Genomic DNA, 16,552 nt, shown 5'->3' with positions numbered 1-16,552 from the left:
CTATTATAATAATTTACAATTACTAGTTACTACTGTTCTGCTAGTCTGCATTGTCTCAATCCTCTTTTAACTAGCAGCATGTTGCTGCTGCGAGGAATGGATTAGTTAGTGCTGTGACAGACAGAACATTTCCACCTTCCACCTCCCATCCCCTAGGGGGCAGCAGAACAGAGCAGCCCACGGTAGCCAGGTGTCTGTAGCAAGACAACACTTTAACGACTGTCAGGAGCCATTATAACCTGAGTAACACCGGTTAGCAACAACTCAAGAAGAACTGACGTGATGAATATAAAACAAACTATAAGGATATCCATTTTGTTCACCATTTTGTGTTTATCGATATGACATTTGAATTAATTGTATTAGATTCATATAGAATTATAGAAATCTGAATAAAAACATGGATGCTTTCGACAATGAGCAATGACATTTCAAATGAACGTTTGTTTTAGTCTATATGAGCTGATAAAACATGCAATTAAGTTATTAATATAATATAATAATAAAATGAGCACTTTGTATTTTCAGCTGCTTATAAACCTGCATATCCAGGATACAAATAAAAACACATTTAAAAAAGAAGAACATTTTTTTTGTTGCTTGAAATGAAATTACTATCATCATTAAAAACAGCAATCACAGTGCATTTAGACAGAGACTGTGTCCTAAATGGGACACTATTCCCTATTTGATACTACATTGGACCAGAGCCCTGGTCAGAAGTAGTGCATTATTTAGGGAATGGGGTGTAATTTGGGGCACAGCACAGCGACATCATGGAAAAACATCAAAAATAAAACAACAGACGTGATGTGATCTGTTTTCAAACAGAAAGCAACATAGACGTGATATCTAACACAAAGAGAAGAAGAACAGAGTGGTGGTTCAATTCAGGTTTTAATTCAGCCAATTCAGGTTTTAATTCAGCCAATTCAGGTTTTAATTCACCCAATTCAGGCTAGTTAATTCTAATTCAGGAATTTAATTTAAATTGACTGAATTGAAAACTGAATTGAGCCCAACCGACCCTGGTAGTAGACGCATCACGACGACAAGACAACACTAACAACTTTGTTTTTTAAAAGTATTTCACAATTTCAGTTCTTTCATCAAATCAAAAATAATCTAAAGCTGAAAATGAAAAACATTGTACAGTATATCCATCAAGATAATGTGCAACATGATGCGCAGTACAAATATCTTAAAGGAGTCTGTTATTAGAGACCAACACAATTTGATGCAAATGTGTTCATGATCTGAGAGTGCTACTCACTGACTCACCCAGCAGACACACTGAGTCACACTCTCCCCCATCTCTCTCTCTCTCTTCTCTCTTTCTCCCCATCTCTCATATTCTATTCTTCCATTAATGTGATCTTCTCCACACAAACACACAACTCATCCTTAAGATCATCCACCTTCCCGAATCGGTTCCTCACCTCACCCACATATTTGTTTGCTTCCCAAATGCCCCCCTATTCCCTACATCGTCCATAGTCCCTATGGGCCCTGGTCAAAAAGCAGTGCACTATATAGCGTGCCTTTGGGGAGGTCATCTCTCACGTCTTTCTGTCTCTTTAAGAAAAATCTTTCTCTTCTTTCACCTTTTTCTCTGTCGCTCCATCTAGTCCCTTTGGGTCCGTCCCTTTGGTCCATTCTCTGTCTCACATCTCCATCTAGTCCCTTCGGGTCCATCCTCTGTCTCACATCTCCATCTAGTCCCTTTGGGTCCATCCTCTGTCTCACCTCTCCATCTAGTCCCTTCGGTCCATCCTCTGTCTCACATCTCCATCTAGTCTCTTTGGGTCCATCCTCTGTCTCACATCTCCATCTAGTCCCTTCGGTCCCTCCTCTGTCTCACCGCTCCATCTAGTCCCTTTGGGTCCATCCTCTGTCTCACATCTCCATCTAGTTCCTTTGGGTCCATCCTCTGTCTCACATCTCCATCTATTCCCTTCGGGTCCATCCTCTGTCTCAAATCTTCATCTAGTCCCTTTGGGTCCATTCTCTGTAAAGCCTAGAGGCCTATAATATATATCTGTCTATAGTCAAGATGGAGGGACTAAGGACACTGGACTGGACAACCTCTTGTCTGTCTGTCCAGCTCCATATCTGTCCTCCATCCATCTGTCCCTCAGTTGTCCTCTGTCTCCCTCGTGCCCAGTAAATCTGGTCTGCTCCTGATCACAATAAACTCAATCAATCAATCACGATCGATCGATTGATTAATTGATCGACCGTCGTCCAGATCAGAAGGAAGTGACGCAGGTCATCTCGTCTGCCAGGTCTTCCTCGTCGCGGCCCGTTCTGATTGGCTCCTCGTCGCTGTACAGGGTTCCAAGGTCGGGATTGTTCAGGAAACCGTCACCCCCTCCGCCCCTGCTTCTCCGACTCAGCAGGTCGCTGGCCGCACTCTCCATCTCGTCAATTGTCATGTGACACGCATCAGCAATCTCCCGTTTGGCGAAGGCCACAAACTTGGGATCCTTGGCATACAGACCCAGCCCCTCTGAGATCAGCACCTACATGAGGAGAGACAGTGATTGGTTGGTTGGTTAGTTGATTTAAAAAATATTTTTAATTTTTTAATTTTTTAACTTAACCTATTCATGTCTCATCAATAACCTGGATATAATGAATGCAGTCCAGACTCTATGGATGTTTAAATCAATATCGATATCTAAATACAGTGGGGCAAAAAAGTATTTAGTCAGCCACCAATTGTGCAAGTTCTCCCACTTAAAAAGATGAGAGAGGCCTGTAATTTTCATCATAGGTACACTTCACCTATGACAGACAAAATGAGGGGGAATGAGGGGGATTTTTCATGAATTTATTTTCAAATTATGGTGGAAAATAAGTATTTGGTCACCTAAAAACAAGCAAGATTTCTGGCTCTCACAGACCTGGAACCTTTTCTTTAAGAGGCTCCTCTGTCCTCCACTCGTTACCTGTATTAATGGCACCTGTTTGAACTTGTTATCAGTATAAAAGACACCTGTCCACAACCTCAAACAGTCACACTCCAAACTCCACTATGGCCAAGACCAAAGAGCTGTCAAAGGACACCAGAAACAAAATTGTAGACCTGCACCAGGCTGGGAAGACTGAATCAGCAATAGGTAAGCAGCTTGGTTTGAAGAAATCAACTGTGGGAGCAATTATTAGGAAATGGAAGACATACAAGACCACTGATAATCTCCCTCGATCTGGGGCTCCACGCAAGATCTCACCCTGTGGGGTCAAAATGATCACAAGAACAGTGAGCAAAAATCCCAGAACCACACGGGGGGAACTAGTGAATGATCTGCAGAGAGCTGGGACCAATGTAACAAAGCCTACCATCAGTAACACACTACGCCGTCAGGGACTCAAATACTGCAGTGCCAGACGTGTCCCCCTGCTTAAGCCATTAAGCCAGTACATGTCCAGGCCCATCTGAAGTTTGCTAGAGGGCATTTGGATGATCCAGAAGAAGATTGGGAGAATGTCAGATGAAACCAAAATATAACGTTTTGGTAAAAACTCACCTCGTCGAGTTTGGAGGACAAAGAATGCTGAGTTGCATCCAAAGAACACCATACCTACTGTGAAGCATGGGGGTGGAAACATCATGCTTTGGGGCTGTTTTTCTGCAAAGGGACCAGGACGACTGATCCGTGTAAAGGAAAGAATGAATGGGGCCATGTATCGTGAGATTTCAGTGAAAACCTCCTTCCATCAGCAAGGGCATTGAAGATGAAACGTGGCTGGTTCTTTCAGCATGACAATGATCCCAAACACACTGAAGCATTTCAAGGTCCTGGAGTGGCCTAGCCAGTTTCCAGATCTCAACCCCATAGAAAATCTTTGGAGGGAGTTGAAAGTCCGTGTTGACCAGCAACAGCCCCAAAACATCACTGCTCTAGAGGAGATCTGCATGGAGGAATGGGCCAAAATACCAGCAACAGTGTGTGAAAACCTTGTGAAGACTTACAGAAAACGTTTGACCTCTGTCATTGCCAACAAAGGGTATATAACAAAGTATTGAGAAACTTTTGTTATTGACCAAATACTTATTTTCCACCATAGTTTGCAAATAAATTCATAAAAAATCCTACAATGTGATTTTCTGGATTTTTTAAAGTTGAACTGTACCTATGATGAAAATTACAGGCCTCTCATCTTTTTAAGTGGGAGAACTTGCACAATTGGTGGCTGACTAAATACTTTTTTGCCCCACTGTATGTCTAAATGTGTAGTAATACTCACTGCTTCTACCAGGCTGTCAGCGCTGCCTCTCTTGTCGCTGTAGTGAGGGCTGAGCTGAGTGGGGACCCTTAGTGTGGTATAGGCCCTGTATGGTGCCTGGGAACCTCCTGAGGGACAAGGGGGCCCCGTGTACCACCCCGCAGGGCCAGGTCGGGAGGTGGCAGCCGTCACATTGGCCCCTCCACCCGTCTTGTCCCCCCAGATCCCGGAGCCGCCGCCGCCCCCCGCCCCCTCCTCTTCGACCAGGATGAGAGGGGCATAGAGGAGGCGACCTCGGCGAGGGCAAGGGTTGGCCCAGGAGGCAGAGGAACCTGTTGAGGAACGGCTGCTGCTGCGACGGGACTCGTAACTGCCGTACGTCTGGAGGGAGGGAGAGGTACAGAGAGGTTGGAACATGTTACAGCCATTGCTACACAACTGCACTTTCCAATAGTCCTCGTTACGTGTGTGTGTGTGTGTGTGACGGTGCTGATGTGTTACCTGTGTGTGTTACCTGTGTGTGTGTGTGTGTGTGTATAAAACTGTGTGTGTGTGTGTGTATATGACTGTGTGTGTGTGTGTATAAAACTGTGTGTGTGTGTGTGTATAACACTGTGTGTGTGTGTGTGTGTATAAAACTGTGTGTGTGTGTGTGTATAAAACTGTGTATGTGTGACGGTGCTGATGTGTTACCTGTGTAGTGACCTGTGTGCGTGCCCGGCAGGGGGGAGAGTTCTGGTGGTAGGTTCCTGGGATGGGGAGGTCATCATTGCTGTCCTGCCTCCTCAGACATTGGATATTAAAGGATGGCTTACGACCTGGGAGGAACCAGGAGGTAAACAAGGAGTCACATGGTGGAACCAGGAAGTAAACAGGAAGGCACATGGTGTAACCAGGAAGTAAACAGGAAGTCACATGGAGGAAGCAAGAAATACCAATGGTGGAACTAGGAAGTCACACGGTGGAACCAGGAAGTAAACAGGATGTTGACTTGCAGGAAGCAAGAAGGAAACAGGAAGTCACATGGAAGATGTTTCTCAAATGGCACCCTATTTACTATTGTGAAATACTGTATTTTTGACGACGGCCCACAGCTTCAGATAGACATAGTTTACAACTGAATGAGGACAACCAAAATGAAGACGCAGTGTAGAGGCCAAGAGTGTAAAACCTCCTGAACATTGCAGATAGAAATGTCATGAATAGAGATGACATGGTTCCTTACTCTACATGAGTGAGAGGCATATTTGTTTTACATCATATAATTCTACCTGGTTGTTCCCCACCGTCATGCCCCATGTAAAGCAGCCCTGGTGTTGTGATGTTACCGGTAGGTGTGGCGGGGAGGAGGCGTCTCCTCGCGGTCCTCCGTCCATCTCCATAGCCGTTCCCGTTGCCGTTACCATAGTTATTACCGTAGGCAGCGTTGCTGGGGCCGTGGGCGTCGTACATGTGGTCATGCTGACCAGGGTACAGAGGAGGGTCGTCAGGGTAACGAAGTCTGGGTGGGAGGAATGGGATCGAGATTAAGATCAAGATTAAGATTAGGATCAAGATTAAGATTAGGATCATCATTAGGATCAAGATCAAAACAAAGGTATAGTGATAATACACACTAGCACACTTTTAGCACCCACACACATATTCTCAAACACAGGCTCATATAAACACACACACACACACACACACACACACACACACACACACACACACACACACACACACACACACACACACACACACACACACACACACACACACATTACCTGTCACGAGGATCAAGGCTCTCGTTATCCTCATCGTAGTAACCCTCCTCTCCTCCGTAACTCTCCTCTCCTCCATCCATCCCTCCGTTACGACCTCGGACAGGAGAATACCTGTCTCCTCTGCTGTCTCTTCTACTGGAGAGAGGGAGGGATTGATTGACTGATTTTCACGGTCTGACCTTCGAGATCCTTATTATTCTCTATGTTTGGTTAGGTCAGGGAGTGGCTCGGGTGGGAAAGTCTATGTTCTCTATTTCTTTGTGTTTGGCCGAGTGTGGTTCCCAATCAGAGGCTGTCTATCATTGTCTCTGATTGGGGATCATATATAAGTTATCATTTTCCTTTTGGGTTTTGTGGTATCTTTGTGGGATCTTGTTTTCTGTTTAGTGTCTGTGCCTGACAGAACTTTCGTTTTCACGTTTGTTATTTTGTTTGTGTTTTTTGAATATTAAAATCATGAACACTTTCCACGCTGCACCTTGGTCCACTATTCATTCTAGAAACAAGAGCCGTTACAGAAGATCCCACCAAAAACGGACCAAGCAGCGTGGCCAGGAGGACATGGGAGGACATCCTGGATGGAGAAGGACCCTGGACGCAGGCCGGAGATTATCGCCGTCCAAGGGAGCAGATGGAGGCAGTAAGAGAGGAACGGTGACGATAGGAGTAGTTAGGTCAACAATGGAAGCCCAAGAGATTGGCCAAGTCAGGGTTTAGACCTGAGCCAACTCCCCGTGCTTACCGTGTGGAGCGTGTGACCGGTCAGGCACCGTGTTATGCGGTGATGCGCACTGTGTCTCCAGTGCGCATTCACAGCCGGGTGCGCTCTGGGCCAGCTCGCCGCAGTTGCCGTGGGCCCAGGATACTTGTGCCAGCTCTACGCATGGTATCCCCAGTTCGCCAGCACAACCCAGTGCGGCCTGTGCCAGCTCCCCGCACTTGCCGTGCTACAGGGGGGATTCAGCCAGGACGCGTTGTGCCAGCTCTACGCTCCAGACCTCCAGTGTGCCTCCACGGCCCAGCATATCCTGCGCCGGCTCTACGCACTATGCCTCCAGTGCGCCTTCATAGCCCAGTGCGTCCTGTGCCAGCTCTCCACACTCACCGAGCTAAAGTGGGTATCCAGCCAGGACGCATTGTGGCAGCTTCACGTACCAAACTTCCAGTCCGTCTCCTCAGTCCGGTGAGACCTGTTCCGGCTCCACGTACGAAACCTCCAGTGATGATCCATGGCCCGAAGCCTCCAGTGATGATCCATGACCCGAAGCCTCCAGTGATGATCCCTAGCCCGAAGCCTCCAGTGATGATCCATGGCCCAAAGCCTCCAGTGATGATACATGGCAAGAAGCCTCCAGTGGTGATCCTTGGCCCGAAGCCTCCAGTGATGATCCATGGCCTGAAGCCTCCAGTGATGATCCATGGCACGGAGCCTGCAGTGACGATCCATGGCACAGAGCCTCCAGCGACGATCCATGGCACAGAGCCTCCAGCAACGATCCACGGTCCGGAGCCTCCAGCGACGGTCCCCTGTCCGGAGCCTGCAGCGTCGGTCCCCTGTCCGGAGCCTGCAGCGTCGGTCCCCAGTACGGAGCCTGCAGCGTCGGTCCCCAGTACGGAGCCTGCAGCGTCGGTCCCCTGTCCGGAGCCTGCAGCGTCGGTCCCCTGTCCGGAGCCTGCAGCGTCGGTCCCCTGTCCGGAGCCTGCAGCGTCGGTCCCCAGTCCTGAGCCTGCAGCGACGATCCCCAGGTTCTAGCCTCCAGCGACACTCCCCAGTCCAGAGCCTCCAGCGACGGTCCCCTGTCCGGAACCTGCAGCGTCGGTCCCCAGTAAGGAGCCTGCAGCGGCGGTCCCCAGTACGGAGCCTGCAGCGGCGGTCCCCAGTACGGAGCCTCCAGCGACGATCTACGTTCCGGAGGTCCCGGCGACGATCACTGCACCAGAGGCGCCACCGAAGTGGGGGGAGCCTCAAGCGGAGCGGGGTCTCCGTCCCGCACCGGAGCCCCCACCGAGAGTAGATTCCCACCCGGACCCTCCCCTATAGGGATCTTGTTTTCTGTTTAGTGTCTGACAGAACTTTCGCTTTCGCGTTTGTTATTTTGTGTGTTTTTGAATATTAAAATCATGAACACTTTCCACGCTGCACCTTGGTCCACTATTCATTCTACAAACGAAAGCCATTACACTGATAGACGGATTGACGGGGTGACTGGCTGACTGATTAATGGACTGACTGATGGACTGGCTGGCTGGCTGACTAGCTGACTGGCTGACTAGCTGACTGGCTGACTGATTAATGGACTGACTGATGGACTGGCTGGCTGGCTGGCTGACTAGCTGACTGGCTGACTGATTAATGGACTGACTGATGGACTGACTGGCTGGCTGACTACCTGACTGCCTGACTAGCTGACTGGCTGACTGATTAATGGACTGACTGGTTGACTGCTTGACGGACTGACTGGCTGACTGATTAATGGACTGATTGACCGACTTCCAGACTGATTGACAGACTGATTGACGGACTGCCAGACTGGCTGGCTGATTGGGAGCTATGAAAACAGGAGAAACATGCTTAAACAGAGACAGAAGGAGATAAAGGTTCTGAGAGAAGGGTCAGTCTGATAGTCAGTCAGAAACACCAAACATAGGATCGTACGCAGATTTCTCCTTCACTGATCATTTGGACAAATCACGTTTTCGTAAGTGTTCACGTGTTTCGAATTTCAGATGAGGAGGGGCCATTTGGCCCATTGGCCGAAAGTTTCAGTTTAAGGGGGTGGAGACTGTGGGAGTGGAGATGGTTTTCTTGTTATTAGCTTTTCTTATATCTCTTCCCCTAAAGGAAAATCTAATGCAATTGATTTTTTGTTTGTTCTGGCTTTCCGAGACTAGTCAAGTGCCTACCTTGAATACTTGTTAGAATTCCTTCTGCTCATGGCCGGTTGGTCCACCAGTCCGTTCTTAATGGAAGAATGACGATGATGATGGTTGAGCGAGGACCTCATGTTGTCTCCTCGTCTCAGCTCATCCTGCTCCAGGCCTCCTCCGTTGGGGGTCTTGGAGAAGGAGGTGGAACCTCGGTGGGCCAGACCCCCGTTGGAGAGACTCTCCCTGGGCATACCTCCTCCTCCAGTAAGGGTGGTGACCATGGAGCCACGTCTGTCCTTACCCTCAGGGGCATAGCCATTATCAGTCTGTGGGGAGAGTGTTAGAGAGGATAAGTTGATCAAGGCAATGCTGAGAATCACATAATGACTAGTTATTTGTGTGATTTCTAGGTCAGTGATTATGTGCAGTTCAACTGCAGTCAATTTCAATTTCAAACATGCACAAGGTTAGATATAAAATCACAAGGTTAAATCCAGATGAATGTAAATCATCTTTTGCGGATCAGTTTGGACATCCCTGTTTTACAGCCTGCTAGTGTCTGTCCCGTCTCAACACACGTTGACGTCATATACCATATATTTGAAGTCAGAAGTTTACATACACTTAGGTTGAAGTTATTAAAATAAATTTTTCAACCAATCCACACATTTCTTGTTAACAAACTATAGTTTTGGCAAGTCGGTTAGGACATCTACTTTGTGGATGACACAAGTAATTTTTCCAACAAATGATTACAGACAGATAATTTCACTTATAATTCACTGTATCACAATTCCAGTGGGTCAGAAGTTTACATACACTAAGTTGACTGTGCCTTTAAACAGCTTGGAAAATCCCAGAAAATGATGTCATGGCTTTATAAATGTCTGATAGGCTAATTGACATCATTTGAGTCAATTGGAGGTGGACCTGTGGATGTATTTCAAGACCTACCTTTAAACTCAGTACCACGTTCATCTGTACAAACAATAGTATGCAAGTATAAACACCATGAGACCACGCAGCCGTCTCGTACTTTGGTGCGAGAAGTGCAAATCAATCCCAGAACAACAGCAAAGGACCTTGTGAAGATGCTGGAGGAAACAGGTACTATATCGACATAACCTGAAAGGCGCTCAGCAAGGAAGAAAACACTGCTCCAAAATCGCCATAAAGCCAGACTACGGTTTGCAACTGCACACGGGGACAAAGATTGTACTTTTTGGAGAAATGTCCTCTGGCCTGTTGAAACAAAAATAGAGCTGTTTGGCCATAACGACCATCGTTATGTTTGGAGGAAAAAGGGTGAGGCTTGCAAGCCGAAGAACACCATCCCAACCATGAAGCACGGGGGTGGCAGCATCATGTTGTGGGGGTGCTTTGCTGCAGGAGGGACTGGTGCACATCACAAAATAGATGGCATCATGAGGTAAGAAAATGATGTGCATATTTTGAAGCAACATCTCAAGACATCAGTTAAAGCTTGGTCGCAAATGGGTCTTCCAAATGAACAATGCCCCCAAACATACTTCCAAAGTTGTGGCAAAATGGCTTAAGGACAACAATGTCAAGGTATTGGAGTGGCCATCACAAAGCCCTGACCTCAATCCTATTGAACATTTGTTGGGCAGAACTGAAAAAGCGTGTGCGAGCAAGGAGGCCTAAAAACCTGACTCAGTTACACCACCTCTGTCAGGAGGAATGGGCCAAACTTCACCCAACTTATTGTAGGAAGCTTGTGGAAGGCTACCCAAATGTTTGACCCAAGTTAAACAATTTAAAGGCAATGCTACCAAATAATATTTGAGTGTATGTAAACTTCTGACCCACTGGGAATGTGATGAAAGAAATTAAAGCTGAAATAAATCATTATCTCTACTTGCACACCATCATCTGCTCATCTATCACTCCAGTGTTAATCTTCTAAATTGAAATTACGTTGCTACTATGGCCTATTTATTGCCTTACCTCCTCACACCATTTGCACACACTGTATATAGACTTTCTTTTTTTCCTATTGTGTTATTGACTGTACGCTTGTTTACTCCAGAACTAACATTCCAGTGTTTTACTTGCTATATTGTATTTACTTTGCCACCATGGCCTTTTTTGCCTTTACCTCCCTTATCTCACCTCATTTGCTCACATCGTATATAGACTTGTTTATACTGTATTATTGACTGTATGTTTGTTTTACTCCATGTGTAACTCTGTGTCGTTTTATCTGTCGAACTGCTTTGTTTTATCTTGGCCAGGTCGCAGTTGTAAATGAGAACTTGTTCTCAACTAGCCTACCTGGTTAAATAAAGGTGTTCTCAACTAGCCTACCTGGTTAAATAAAGGTGTTCTCAACTAGCCTACCTGGTTAAATAAAGGTGTTCTCAACTAGCCTACCTGGTTAAATAAAGGTGTTCTCAACTAGCCTACCTGGTTAAATAAAGGTGTTCTCAACTAGCCTACCTGGTTAAATAAAGGTGTTCTCAACTAGCCTACCTGGTTAAATAAAGGTGTTCTCAACTAGCCTACCTGGTTAAATAAAGGTGTTCTCAACTAGCCTACCTGGTTAAATAAAGGTGTTCTCAACTAGCCTACCTGGTTAAATAAAGGTGTTCTCAACTAGCCTACCTGGTTAAATAAAGGTGAAATAAATCAAATAAAAAAATGAATAAAATATATTCTAACACTTAAAATAAAGTTGTTTAATAATAAATAAAGTGATGATCCTAACTGACCTAAGAGGGAATTTTTACTCTGATTAAATGTCAGGAATTGTGAAAAACTGAGTTTAAATGTATTTGGCTAAAGTGTATGTAAACTTCCAACTCCAACTGTATATATACACAGTGACCTTATAGGGAGAATCATCTTCCTCTGGCTCTTCCTCCATGCCCTCTTCCTCTTCCTCTTCCAGGTCAGCTGACATGGCCATCCTCATCTCTGGCCCCAGGTCCTGCAGGGTACGCAGACCCGCCTGACACAGCTGCACACGAAGAGAGAGAAGGTGAGAACATTCATAAATATCTACACAGACCAATATGACCCGCCTGACACAGCTGCACACGTAGAGAGAGAAGGTGAGAACATGAATAAATATCTATACAGACCAATATGACCCGCCTGTCACAGCTGCACACGTAGAGAGAGAAGGTGAGAACATTCATAAATATCTATACAGACCAATATGTATGTATATATATATGTATATATACAGTGGGGCAAAAAAGTATTTAGTCAGCCACCAATTGTGCAAGTTCTCCCACTTAAAAAGATGAGAGAGGCCTGTAATTTTCATCATAGGTACACTTCAACTATGCCAGAGAAAATGAGAAGAAAAGAAATCCAGAAAATCACATTGTAGGATTTTTTATGCATTTATTTGCAAATTATGGTGGAAAATAAGTATTTGGTCAATAACAAAAGTTTATCTCAATACTTTGTTATATACCCTTTGTTGGCAATGACAGAGGTCAAACCTTTTCTGTAAGTCTTCACAAGGTTTTCACACACTGTTGCTGGTATTTTGGCCCATTCCCTCCATGCAGATCTCCTCTAGAGCAGTGATGTTTTGGGGCTGTTGCTGGTCAACACGGACTTTCAACTCCCTCCAAAGATTTTCTATGGGTTTGAGATCTGGAGACTGGCTAGGCTTTGTTACTTTGGTCCCAGCTCTCTGCAGGTCATTCACTAGGTCCCCCCGTGTGGTTCTGGGATTTTTGCTCACCGGTCTTGTGATCATTTTGACCCCACGGGGTGAGATCTTGCGTGGAGCCCCAGATCGCGGGAGATTATCAGTGGTCTTGTATGTCTTCCATTTCCTAATAATTGATTTCTTCAAACCAAGCTGCTTACCTATTGCAGATTCAGTCTTCCCAGCCTGGTGCAGGTCTACAATTTTGTTTCTGGTGTCCTTTGACAGCTCTTTGGTCTTGGCCATAGTGGAGTTTGGAGTGTGACTGTTTGAGGTTGTGGACAGGTGTCTTTTATACTGATAACAAGTTCAAACAGGTGCCATTAATACAGGTAACGAGTGGAGGACAGAGGAGCCTCTTAAAGAAGAAGTTACAGGTCGGTGAGAGCCAGAAATCTTGCTTGTTTGTAGGTGACCAAATACTTATTTTCCACCATAATTTGCAAATAAATTCATAAAAAATCCTACAATGTGATTTTCTGGATTTTCCCCCCTCATTTTGTCTGTCATAGGTGAAGTGTACCTATGATGAAAATTACAGGCCTCTCTCATCCTTTTTAAGTGGGAGAACTTGCACAATTGGTGGCTAACTAAATACTTTTTTTGCCCCACTGTATATATATATATACAAATACATATTATATGTACACAAACCATGACACATCTACTTAACTAGTACTCTACCGCATAGTTAGTACTCTACCGTATAGTTAGTACTCTACCATACAACTCCACCGTAGCTAGTACTGTACCGCATAGCTAGTACTCTCGTATAGTTAGTACTCTCAGTATAGGTTGTACTCTACTGTATAGCTTGTACTCCACGGTATATTTAGTATTCTACAGTATAGCTATTACTCTCGTATAGTTAGTACTCTCAGTATAACTTGTACTCTACTGTATAGTTAGTACTTTACCATATAGCTAGTACTCTACCGTATAGTTAGTACTCTACAGTATAGTTAGTACTCTCGTATAGTTAGTACTCTACCGTATACTGTAGCTAGTACTCTACCATTGAACTAGCACTCTACCGTATAGTTAGTACTCTACCGTATAACTAGTACTCTACCGTATAGCTAGTACTCTACTGTATACTGTAGCTAGTACTCTACCATATAGCTAGTACTCTACCGTATAGGTAGTACTCTACCGTATAGTTAGTACTCTACCATATAGCTAGTACTCTACCATATAGCTAGTAATCTACTGTATAGCTAGTACTCTACCGTATAGCTAGTCCTCAACCATATAGCTAGTACTCTACCGTATACTGTAGCTAGTACTCTACCGTATAGTTAGTACTCGACTGTATACTGTAGCTAGTACTCTACCATTGAACTAGTTAGTACTCCACCGTACATACAGTATAAAAAGAGCAGCTACTGACCGTATACAGAGGAAACAGTATGCAGCAGAGGAGACAGTATGCAGCAGAGGAGGCAGTATGCAGCAGAGGAGGCAGTATGCAGCAGAGGAGGCAGTATGCAGCAGAGGAGGCAGTATGCAGCAGAGGAGACAGTATGCAGCAGAGGAGACAGTATATGCAGAGGAGACAGTATGCAGCAGAGGAGGCAGTATGCAGCAGAGGAGGCAGTATGCAGCAGAGGAGACAGTATGCAGCAGAGGAGACAGTATGCAGCAGAGGAGACAGTATGCAGCAGAGGAGGCAGTATGCAGCAGAGGAGACAGTATGCAGAAAAGGAGACAGTATGCAGAGGAGACAGTATGCAGCAGAGGAGACAGTGTGGCAGCAGAGGAGACATTATGCAGCAGAGGAGGCAGTATGCAGAGGAGACAGTATGCAGCAGAGGAGACAGTATGCAGCAGAGGAGGCAGTATGCAGAGGAGACAGTATGCAGCAGCGGAGGCAGTATGCAGCAGAGGAGACAGAATGCAGCAGAGGAGGCAGTATGCAGCAGAGGAGGCAGTATGCAGCAGAGGAGGCAGTATGCAGCAGAGGAGGCAGTATGCAGCAGTGGAGACAGTATGCAGCAGAGGAGGCAGTATGCAGAGGAGACAGTATGCAGAAGAGGAGACAGTATGCAGCAGAGGAGACAGTATGCAGCAGAGGAAACAGTATGCAGGAGAGGAGGCAGTGTGCAGAGGAGACAGTATGCAGAGGAGACAGTATGCAGCAGAGGAGACAGTATGCAGCAGAGGAGACAGAATGAAGCAGAGGAGAGAGTATGCAGCAGAGGAGACAGTATGCAGAGGAGACAGTATGCAGAGACAGTATGCAGAGGAGACCGTATGCAGCAGAGGAGACAGTATGCAGCAGAGGAGACAGTATGCAGCAGAGGAGACAGCATGCAGAGGAGACAGTATATGCAGAGGAGACAGTATATGCAGCAGAGGAGGCAGTATGCAGCAGAGGAGACAGTATGCAGCAGAGGAGACAGCATGCAGAGGAGACAGTATATGCAGAGGAGACAGTATGCAGCAGAGGAGACAGTATGCAGCAGAGGAGACAGTATGCAGCAGAGGAGACAGTATGCAGCAGAGGAGGCAGTATGCAGCAGAGGAGACAGCATGCAGCAGAGGAGACAGTATGCAGCAGAGGAAACAGTATGCAGCAGAGGAGACAGTATGCAGCAGAGGAGACAGTATGCAGAGGAGACAGTATGCAGAGACAGTATGCAGAGGAGACAGTATGCAGCAGAGGAAACAGTATGCAGCAGAGGAGACAGTATGCAGCAGAGGAGACAGTATGCAGAGGAGACAGTATGCAGAGGAGACAGTATGCAGAGACAGTATGCAGAGGAGACAGTATGCAGAGACAGTATGCAGAGGAGACAGTATGCAGCGCAACACAGATATACAGCACCGACCGATCCTCAGGTGTGTCATACCAAAGACACTAAAAATGGAACCCGATGCTTCGCTGCTTGGCACTCAGCATTAAAGAGTTGGATTGGGGGTGTGGCCCTGTGATAAACTAGCGTCCTGTCCAGGGGGTGTCCTGGACATCAAGCTGTCTCACTACAGAAACAGGAGACAGACTAGTGTCCTGGACATCAAGCTGTCTCACTACAGAAACAGGAGATAGACTAGTATCCTGTCCAGGGTGTGTCCTGGTACATCAAGCTGTCTCACTACAGAAACAGGAGATAGACTAGTGTCCTGGTACATCAAGCTGTCTCACTACAGTAACAGGAGATAGACTAGTGTCCTGTCCAGGGGGTGTCCTGGTACATCAAGCTGTCTCACTACAGAAACAGGAGATATACTAGTGTCCTGTCCAGGGGGTGTCCTGGTACATCAAGCTGTCTAACTACAGAAACAGGAGACAGACTAGTGTCCTGTCCAGGGGGTGTCCTGGTACATCAAGCTGTCTCACTACAGTAACAGGAGATAGACTAGTGTCCTGTCCAGGGGGTGTCCTGGTACATCAAGCTGTCTCACTACAGAAAAAGGAGACAGACTAGTGTCCTGGTACATCAAGCTGTCTCACTACAGTAACAGGAGATAGACTAGCGTCCTGCCCCAGAATTTAAGGATTTGGGGTACTGGCCAGCCAGGCAAGTAGACTGCCACAATCTGTGCCAAAGTAACATTTCACTGGCTTGCTGGGCTTCTTTGGCACATTGTCTACTATCCCAGTCTGCACAGTAGTAGCCTCGATCTAGCGTGCTAGCTTCATTTCCATCCTTGAAGCTGCCTCAACACTACAGAAACAAGAGATTGGCGTGCAGAGTACAGCAGCCTTTCTGGCTGCGACAAGAATACTAACCTGTAGAGCAGCAGAGGTATTGTTTGGGTCGCCCTCTTCCAGATCTCCTTGCTCTTTTCTCTTCCTGAACTTCCTGAAGTAGTCCTGAATCAGGAAGGTCGCGTAGAACTTACCAACCGTCACATCCTCTTCTGTGGAGGGGAGGCGAGAGGACAGGAGGAGGAGAGAGAGGAGAAAAGAAGAGCGAAGAGAAGAGAGAGGACCGAAGAGAGAGGAGAAGAGAGAAAGAGAGAGGACAGAAGAGCGAGAGAGAGAGGACCGAAGAGA

At 46.2% G+C, this 16,552-nt stretch overlaps 1 protein-coding gene across 1 annotated transcript in view; it reads right to left on the bottom strand.

Moving 5' to 3' along the window:
* Positions 1 to 313: 313 nt before the first annotated feature.
* LOC109885052 (voltage-dependent L-type calcium channel subunit alpha-1F-like) overlaps positions 314 to 16,552 on the bottom strand; it is a 147,989-nt gene continuing 131,750 nt past the window's right edge. Inside the window, 8 exon segments of the mRNA XM_031793359.1 lie at positions 314 to 2,522; positions 4,252 to 4,611; positions 4,924 to 5,048; positions 5,559 to 5,731; positions 5,997 to 6,128; positions 8,901 to 9,190; positions 11,713 to 11,844; positions 16,286 to 16,416. Coding sequence (XP_031649219.1) covers positions 2,250 to 2,522; positions 4,252 to 4,611; positions 4,924 to 5,048; positions 5,559 to 5,731; positions 5,997 to 6,128; positions 8,901 to 9,190; positions 11,713 to 11,844; positions 16,286 to 16,416 — 1,616 coding nt within the window. The 3' untranslated portion in view covers positions 314 to 2,249.

This window comes from Oncorhynchus kisutch, linkage group LG17 (assembly GCF_002021735.2).
Source record: "Oncorhynchus kisutch isolate 150728-3 linkage group LG17, Okis_V2, whole genome shotgun sequence".
NCBI lineage: Eukaryota > Metazoa > Chordata > Actinopteri > Salmoniformes > Salmonidae > Oncorhynchus > Oncorhynchus kisutch.
This window is presented reverse-complemented; position numbering and strand designations above follow the sequence as displayed.